General features: G+C 42.7%; 1 protein-coding gene across 1 annotated transcript in view; it reads left to right on the top strand.

Annotated features, from left to right (window-relative positions):
• Window positions 1-9,518, top strand: part of DMRT1 (doublesex and mab-3 related transcription factor 1) — a 58,695-nt gene that overhangs the window by 22,213 nt on the left and 26,964 nt on the right. Inside the window, exon 3 of the mRNA XM_005427948.1 lies at window positions 1,878-2,161. Coding sequence (XP_005428005.1) covers window positions 1,878-2,161 — 284 coding nt within the window. The remainder of the gene's footprint in view (window positions 1-1,877; window positions 2,162-9,518) is intronic.

The raw sequence follows: 9,518 nt of genomic DNA, 5'->3' as shown, positions 1-9,518 counted from the left end.
CAGAAATGTGTTGGAGGATTTTACTTTTGGCTTCTATTTTGCAACATTTAAGGCTGAGCAATTGGAATGCAGCTTTATTTGAGAGGTAAATTTAGGGAGGGGAGTCAAGCTTTTGCTGTGTCTGTGGTCCAAGTTCTGATTTTATCAGATACAGACAAAAGGATCTAAGAGTCTTGCCCAAAAGCAGAATAATAACAATTTCAAAAATTAAAAAAATGAAAGTGCAGAAACTCTGAAAACTCTTCTGTGGCATTGCAGGCACTTCTGGTTTGTGTGCAAATTTGAGAAATACTCCAGATAAACAAGGCCAGCTGACATGGTTCTGCAGAAAAATCAGGTGCAGGAAGCATAAAACAGTCTTTGCTAATAAATAGTTCATTGATGTCAACAGAATGGCAGCAAGAACTGAATGGGGACACTGTGTAATTTAGTCACCTGGAAGGAGATGATCCATGATTGCAGAAAACTTTCATTATAGCTGAAGAAGTGAAACAAGATTGCATTGTAAATAGCAATAATGGGTAAAACTGATTATTTGCTCCAATATGCAGCTAATCCACAGGACTGTGGATGTTGTTATCATGACTCTGAGAGTCTGGTATGCCACTATATTCCTTCCACAGGTACGTAACCAAGATACAGGTACACCAAGAGAAAGATCCAGAACAAACTAGACCTGCCTGAAATGTCTTCTCTTAGGGCTGTTATTTCCTGTGTGCCTGTTGCCCATGCTGCTTCATGTCCATACCAATAGCTCTTGGGAGTTCATCCATACATTTTAAACGACATTGTTTTCTTCTCTACAAAACAATTCATGGGGAGAAGAGGAGCTCCTTGCAGAGAACTGGTACAAGGCAGGGTCACAGACATGCAAACTAGAGCCAGAACTACAGATATGGAGGGATCTGGATGTTTGATTTTTTTTCCCCCTGTAAATGTGTATATAAGATTGTGGCAGTTTTTTGTTGTGTCTGGCTTGGCAATGTAACTGATGCCATGTATGAGAGAGAGCTTGGGTGTGCAATAGTACCAGCAAGCACCTTCTATTTTTCATACTTGCAAATATTGCAGGGCCCTGGTTGACAGTGGAGTGGGTAAATCATGGCTTCTTATTGTCTGAGAAACATCCCCACCTTAGGGAATGACAGGGAGGCAGACCTTGCCTGTGGGGAGCGCAGCCAGCTAACCCCTGATCTGGAGGCAGCCCAGAGTGGATGCAGCAAGTCACAAGCAGTACCTTTCTCCTCATCCTCTTTTGCTAATGGTGGGGGATCTTGTTCTGCTCGGTGATTTTCTAGGTATGGGAGTTAAATTTGGATATGAAGGCTCGGCAAGGATTGAGGACTGTACTGTTCACAGGTAGCGTGTGGGTTTCTGGGACACCTTGGCTGTTCCTATGGTATTTTGCCGACTGCAGCTTCTCTTGCCTTGTGGCTGTTTGCCCCTCGTAGAGGCATGTTCAGAAGGTGACCTCGCACCTTCAGGACACTGGCTGGGAGGAGTCATTCTGTAGCTAGATCGTTTCTGCTTTTAGAGTGTTACAAGAGACTTGGCACACTGTTACAGGTTAAAAAGTAGTAGGGCACTGCAAAGTTAGGCGATGCAAATCATTAGCCCCATCGGTTGATACTGATTGAGGATTCAGAGCATTGTTTTAATCTGCAGTTGGTTTTGTCTGCTGTTTTGCAGACTGTGGTGTGTGTAGGTGGCAGTCTTGGACTTGTGAGTAGTTCTTGGTCCACTTAAGTTTCCACCGAACACTCAGCCACGTGCAGCTTTCAGCTCCTACTTCTTATTTACCACTCTCTGTCCAGCCCTTGGGAGGGGTAGTAGCTCATTAGAAGGTGAAAGATAATGGTCTTTTTTTTCTTTTCCAGAGGGACGGATGCTCATTCAGGACATCCCTTCCATCCCCAGCAGAGGGCACTTGGAGAGCACATCTGAGTTGGTTGTGGACTCCGCCTACTACAGCAGTTTTTACCAGCCATCTCTGTATCCTTGCTATAACAACCTGTGCAACTATTCCCAGTACCAGATGGCAGTGGCCAGTGAGCCTTCCTCAAGTGAGACAGGGGGTACAATTGTAGGGTCGGCCATGAAGAACAGCCTTCGAAGTCTCCCAGCAACATACATGCCGAGCCAGTCAGGAAAACAGTGGCAGGTTTGATCTCCTGTTTGCTGGTTTCGTGACAGTGCAAAACCAGAATCATATTCCAGGGTGGCATTAGGACCTGTTTTGACAAAGCTAGACAAAATGGGTGATTGCAATGCAGCATAACAAAAGTAATTACATAGTTGGACAGTGATAATGGTATGGATAAATTGCCACAAGCGCAAAGGGCACTAACTTGATTTTATCTTCTGTATTATGTGACAGTAGATTATGAACTGTTTTCCAGAAAAAACAGTCCCAATTGCCCAACATAACGCCCTGAAAGCCTAAGGTGTAATTTCTGGGAGGCTTTGCTCTTCAGAAGTGTGGGTTTTTCCCACGTTTCGCATCCAAGGCACCGAGGTGACCTGGGAGACCATGCTGTTGTGCAGCAGTTTGGTTGCAGTCAGTTGAATGTGATGTGGCACGTGTGGTTGTGTGTCATGATGTGTTCTGGTAATTGACAGCTCCAGAGCTCGTGATTTTTATTCATGTGGTTCAGGTTACAGGCAGTACCTGAGAGGTTCAAACCAGAGCTCTATGTACTTTGTTAGCATATAAAGCAAATCAAGCCCTCACACTCTAGGATGTGATAATTGTAGCATCCAACTCAGTACCAGTCAGAAACTGGAAAGAGGGAAAATCTGCCAGTATGGGGGATTCTTGGCAAAGTGAAAACATTTCAGTAACTCTGGGACTATTTGGTTGTGGATTGCAGAGATGCTTTTCCTGTTTGAGACTGAACTGATAAGGCTGTACCCTCTGAGTCTATGTATGCTTGTGTCCCTTGTGTAAGGACAGGAGAGGGCAGACCTCTTCTGTAGAGCATCAAGACAGGGCAGGCTGCTTCTGCAAAGGCTGTGTTGTGAAACCACTCAACAGTGAAATGTCCACCAAAACCACCTTGTGTAAGTGAGCAGATAGGTCATCCTGTTTGCTGACAGAGAGTTTCTCTAGCCAGGTTTCTCTGGCAGAGGGACCAGCTCCGAAAGGGTGTTTTAATTTTTGATACTGAGGAGCTGAAACTAATGCCAGGGTGATTGCAATTACTGTAGCACTTATCATTATTCCACATCCCTTTTCCTGCCATGAGTACAGCTGTTTGGGATCAAGAGCTATCTCTCTTCCTTCTGTGGTGCAGGCCCATGCCATGAGAGCTTTCTTCTCTCAGTGCATTGATACATAAAGGTACACCTTTCCAGCTGATGGTGGCCTCTCTAGCTGATGAGTTCAATCACCAGGCCAAGGGGAAAATTAGTCAAGGCGAGTTACAGGATTTTGTGCATGGTAATTGGGTGAGGTGCCAAGTGCTTTTTCAATTTTTTCATTTTGGTTGATTGGGTTAGCTTGGTGTAGCAGAGTATTTCAGATAGAAGGTTACTTCTCAAGCATCTGCAGCACTTAGCTTGCTGATGCATGGAGACACCATCACAAGACAAACAAAGAGTGGCTACATTTCCCTTGAGAAAATAATGTTCTTGCAGGCTGCTAGTCCCACATTTCACCTAGCACATAGTGTTTGAGGAAGAGTTGCGTGAGTATGTTAAACCTTGGAATGAAGAAGATGTGGTGTCTTCACAGTTCTGTTGTCATGTACTGTAATGTATATAGAAAGTCTTGGCTTAGAGAGTCTGTGTCTCACTTGTGAGATAGCCTGTTGCTGTGGAACCTTTGACACCCCTTAAAGAGATAAAAACAACTGTGTGATTTCCATAATTCTTCTCTTCAGGCCCTGCAGAAACTAACTTCCGCTTAAGTGCCATTCAAATTAGTGAGATTTTGAAGGGGTAAGTAAGGAAAAAAACTACATGGTTGTTGTCAAAAAGGACAGTTTTCTTTCCCACAGCAGGCTCAAAGCTGTGGATGTCTCTTGTGGGATATACCACATTATTCCATTCACCTTTATGTGAATTTAATTGTCTACCACATCTAAGATTTTAATTTCTCTAGAGCAGACCTTTTGGGACCCCTCAGTGCTGTTTTGATGTTTTGGATGTCCAAGCAGAGGGGATGTCCTTTGCTGTTTTGGATGTCTAAGCAGAGAGAATAAAGGTGCTTTTTGCCTGCAGAATTGATATCTCCCCAGCTTTTAAACTTCTCCTCTGACACAGGGCAAGGTGTAGTTCAAGGTCAATGTTTTGAACTTACAAGCTGTTTCTCAGACTGATCTACATGCAGGATAGTTTTTGCTGGAAGAGTTCTGACTCATAGGGTTTGCATACCCTAACAACAGCGTAAGATTGCACAAATAATGATAAAAAGTTTTAGTGAGAGGCTAGAAAACATGTGATGGCAGTGGGTACAGTGATGCCGAGGTTGTAAAACCCTGTGTGGCAATGAAGATGGTTTGTCGTAAGGTCTCAGTTGCTGCATGTGATTTTACATCAATTCTGCACATGCAGTTTACCAGCAAGGGAAGATCACAGAAATAGCAATAAATGGAGGATGAATAACTAATGAGCCTTTCTGTCAAACACAGTAAGGAATCAAAGGAGAGTTTCATTCAAAGCATGATCCTCAAAGAGGAATCAGACCTTGCTTACACTCAGAAGGTTTTGCTGGCAATCCTGTGCATGCTTATCCTCCTCAGAGGAAACACGTAGCTGTTACCTACGCTGAGATTTCTGCTGGGCAGCTTGTACTGACTGAATTTATTTTTTACATGTACAGGCTTTATTAAACCAGACTCCAATAGAAGTGCATTTTCTTTTCTAACATGTATTGCTGTTAACTTTTTGATCAAAGTTTTTGATCTTTGTTTCTTTGCCAGAATCATAGCTAGGCAGTGCCTGTTGTAACCAAATTAAGGCAGCTTGCTAAGGTGTGAGCTCACAGAAGGTATTCTTTTATGGTGGAAGTCACCACTGTGCTCACTGGAAGGTATTCTAGTTTAAGCTGGATGGACAAGACACCTGGCTTTTTCAGGCTCAGTTGGTGAAGGTTCACAGATCCTAGATTAACTTCAACCACACAGGGAGAATTGTATATTTAACTTCTGGATGCAGACAAGGCCTTGAGCAGCCCAGCTGTCTGCTGTTTCAGAATTTAGGAAGCAAGAAAGAATAGCCGGGGAGGAAACATGTGAGTGTGTGTGGGATGAGATGAGGATTAATGCATCATTGAGCATTGGCAAATAAACTGAATCACTGAATCTTTAATGTAGATTAATGTCAGATTTCATTAGTCTTTGTTCTTTGCAGGGGCTGGCATGCTCGAGTGGATTCATAAAGGTGCAAATATTTTAGGTATTTCTCTGTAGGTTTTCCTCATCTATATACAGTCACACCAGAAGTTGTATCTATCATGATTTGATAAGTGTAATGAACATTATTGTTTTGGTTGAGGCTCCTTTGATCATTTATATTCTGTTGCTCCTTCCAGCTCTAAGGCAGATAATCACCTATGTCTGTTGTTGCACCTGAGGAAGAGACAACCTAGGTTGGTAGGAAATGTAGTAGATTTGGTGGTTACTGTACCTCTCCTTTCCCTGTCCTGTGTGGGCATCTAGAGTTTCCCTTGGAGCTCTTGTAATTGCTCATTATAATGGGAATTTTTGTGCATTCCATCCGCTTCCATCCAATTAACAGTAAAATCAGTTTGCCAACATAAGTACTGGGTGTCAGAGTGGGTTGGTGTACTTGAAAGTTGGTGCTTCTGAAACTGGTCTCACTGCAGTGGGAGAATATGGGGTGATTGCAGCCTTTTCTATCACAGCTAAAGTAAAGCCTTGTTGGACACATCTGAATCTAATCAGACTTGATTTTCAAAGCTGACAAACTGCTGGCATGTGATCCACAGCACAAGTCTAATCTGGACTCATTGTGAGTCAGCATCATGCCCCAGAAATGTTAAAACTTCTGGTACATGCAGCTAAACCATTAAAAATTGGCAAGAGTGCAGAATGTGCCCCCATACCTCGGGACCAGTGGCTGCTTTTTCTTTGGTGTTCTGGTAACTCCAGGTATCCTGCTCCTGGGAGAGGTTAAGGCTGGTGTGGACGTTTTAGACACATTTCAGAACTTCAGCTTTTCCTCTTCCTTTTCCTCTTCCTTTTCCTCTTCCTTTTCCTCTTCCCTTCCCCTTCCTGGAACTTCCCATTCTTGGCAAACTAGTGTTCTCACTTTCATAACCTCATTTTTTTGTTCTTTCCTTACACCAGTTTAGAGCAAAAATAACTTGTGAGAAATTTTGACTTGCTTTCTAGTGTGGGATTTACATTTACCATCTGTAAAGTATTTAGTATAGCTGATATAGGAAACTGCTTTTTAAGGATTTCTTAGAAGTACCAACGATTTCTTAGAAGTACAAACTTGGAAAAATTCTCTTACTAAATCCAGAAGAATGTGGCTGTGACAGGACAGCTAGGAGGTTGAAGAATAGTCACTCACTAATAAAAAAAAAATGTCTCTTTTCAACTTCCTCCACCTGCTTCTGCTTTCTGGAGCAGTTTTTCCTCCAAAAAGCCTGTGTTTCTTATTGAAGTTGCAGTCTTACTCTCCAAAAGTCAGTGTAGAATGTGTGCATGTGTGTGTAAATATATACACATTGTGCAAGTCACCCAAGACAGTCCCAATTTTATGTGTAAGCAGTGAATTATATACTGTATTCATAACATACCCTTCACACTACAGATTTATGCTAAAAGTATCCTAATGTTTCTGACAGCTCATGTGTGACATGAATGCAATCCATATTTCTTGGAGGAGCTAATCTAAGTGGTTTATTTTCCAATACTGCTGATAGGGCTATATCTCTAGGTGTCACTGCAGTTGAGATTCTGATGGTAACATATTGTTTATGGGTCACTGCCTTTGTCTGAAAGAATAGGTTGGAACAGAATAGCAAAGGTTAATTAAGTTTGTCTATCAAGGAGGGACAGATATAGATGTGTCTTGTATTTTCTCTGCTAGAATCAAAGTAAGTCAAGGCAGGGTATCATAGACTCATTTTTTTCTTTTTTCTGAAAAACATGCTTAGCTGGTTTTAGGAATGAAACACCTTGGGCAGTATGAGTGCAAGAGTAGTTGTGAGTGGTCAGCATAAGAGCAGTAACATTGCAAGATGGGAAAGAAGCAGCAAACCTGGTTTATAACTTCAGAAACTGAGGCAGGGAAGTGTCAAATAACTTGTCACAGTCACACAGTTCACAAATGACAGAGGGGAGATTACTGATGCCTGAATTTCCATTTCATTGCCCAGTGGCTGCCTTCTTGCCCATGCCAAAAACCAACCTGTGAATTCTGTTGTTTGCAAGCAATGACACGAATGCAATTTTATGCCCACTAAAATTGACTTTAAAATCAAGACAGAAGCAGGAGGCTATGTTAAACTTTCAAGTTTCTCTGATGTTTCCATAATTACTGAGTTTGGTACGTTTGTTGCTGAGTCATGGGTGGAATAAAAGGATGGAAACCCTGGGTAAAGTGATTTGGCCAAGATCATATGGCACACCAATGGCAGAGCTGAAGGACTGCACTTTGATCTTCTGTGTTGCTTATAAATTTTTGCAGCCCTTGTCACCCAGGAATAGCATTCATGACCTCCTTCTGTTTGTGTTTCTTGGAAACAAGCCCTGTAGTTGGAATCAGCTGGAAAGTGTGAAGATAACACTGTCAGGTTCACAGAGAGATTGTGCCTGGCAGCTTCTGCAAATAAAAGAAGTACACAGGTGATGTTTTGGCTAAACAAATATCTGAGAAGGACAGGATCATTTTCTAATCTCAGGCTAGAAAGGTGAGTCACCACTTGGTGCCTGCTTTGACACCTTCCTGTTTCTGGTTTGGCCACCTTTTCTCCTCGGCTCTTTTTCAATGAAGAAGGTATGTAGGGGTTATGCAGATGCTGCCAGCTTGGGAAGGGGTACTGGGCTTTATGTGCTCTTCCACCAGTTGTTGAGAAAGGCTTTTTACAGGAATGGTCTGATGCAAAAACATTTTCCTCATGTTTTCCCTGGATTTTGCTATGTATGCTGTCAGTGTTGGACATAGCTGGAGGGCTGCACTGACCATTTTGCTCAGTGATTAACAAGTCCTGTTTCCAGCTTATCTGTGCAAGGGCAAACTCTAGCTGCCCCTCAGTTCCTCACAGTGGCTTTTCAAGGCACAGGGAAAGAATTTCCAATACACTCGTGGCCTTCCAATCAGGCCATATTTATTTGTTCATGAATTTTAAGCATCTCACCATTACTTGCAGTACATCTTTTAAAACATTACTGAGTATGTGCTGTGTTGTACAATTTAGGGGAACCTGTAAATGTTGCATAGAGCAACTGCTGCTCTGATGATATGTGTCTCCCACTAAAGTCTGTGAGGTACTTGGTGAATCCTGCAGCTGGAGCAGGACACAAGCGCTGTGTGGCTGGAAGGGAAGCAGCTTAGGGACTCAGGATGCCCTCTGCAAAGACTAATGCATGCCTTTCCCTTCCACAGCTCTTGCTCACCTAAAATTTGCCTTGTTCTTTCGCCGTGTAGCCTGCAGTGATACAAACCAGAGTGGTTTGTGGGACTGTCCCAGCTCATGCCTGTCTCAGCTTTTTTGTAGGGGTGGAAGGGGTCAAGGGAAGCAGGAGACACCAGAAGGTCAGGCATTCTCCTCCTGTGGTCCATGCATGACCCCAGCATTCCCCCTAGACAGACCTAGCACAGGATCCCCAAACCTGATACCTTACTGTAGCATTTGAAAAGCTGAACTGCCCCAGGTTGAAAATAATCTAAATATTCAAGGGCCTCCCCAAGGCTGTCTTGATCTTCCTTTTTGGCACCCCGAAACCTGAAAGGATTCCACAGAGCTGCCAGAGTTAATACAGACCAAATGTCCCTTCTGATGAGGCAGTGGTCTCCCAAGCCCCCTTTTTAATGCAGCACTAAGGTCAAGAATTTTTACAACTGGTTGGTTATTTTATTGTTACTGTAAAATAGGATTGCTAAGCACTTTAAAAAGGAAACCTTATGGTTCAGATTTACTGTGGTGTAGATTCTAAATAGTTTAATAAAAGAAAACCAAAAGCTTTTGGATTTTCTTCAGTGGTTAATACACAGCATAATCTTTGCAGAGCCATACCTCTGGGTGTCGGTCGAACTGTGGTTTGTAGACTTGGTGTGGGTAATAAGATTATAAAACATGTCTCTTGCTAGCCAGCTACCACACACTAATAATAATAGTAGTAATAATTCATTGCATCTAGGTGAGTTGTTTTTTTAAGAAATGGAGAAAACCCCTAAAAAAAGTGTTGAAAGGAGGTGGATCACTGCATCCACTCTGCCGGGGGGAAAATGTATGCATGATGGAGTTCGTGCCAGGGAGCGATCCCTCCATTTTGCTACAGCTGAAATAATCTGTCTCCTGCAGGCAGCCTTTTCTTGGTTGT

The sequence above is a fragment of the Geospiza fortis genome, unplaced genomic scaffold, assembly GCF_000277835.1.
Source record: "Geospiza fortis unplaced genomic scaffold, GeoFor_1.0 scaffold456, whole genome shotgun sequence".
In the NCBI taxonomy this organism is placed as follows: Eukaryota; Metazoa; Chordata; class Aves; order Passeriformes; family Thraupidae; genus Geospiza; species Geospiza fortis.
The sequence above is the reverse complement of the archived record's forward strand: the minus strand, read 5'-3'. Positions and strand labels throughout refer to the sequence as shown.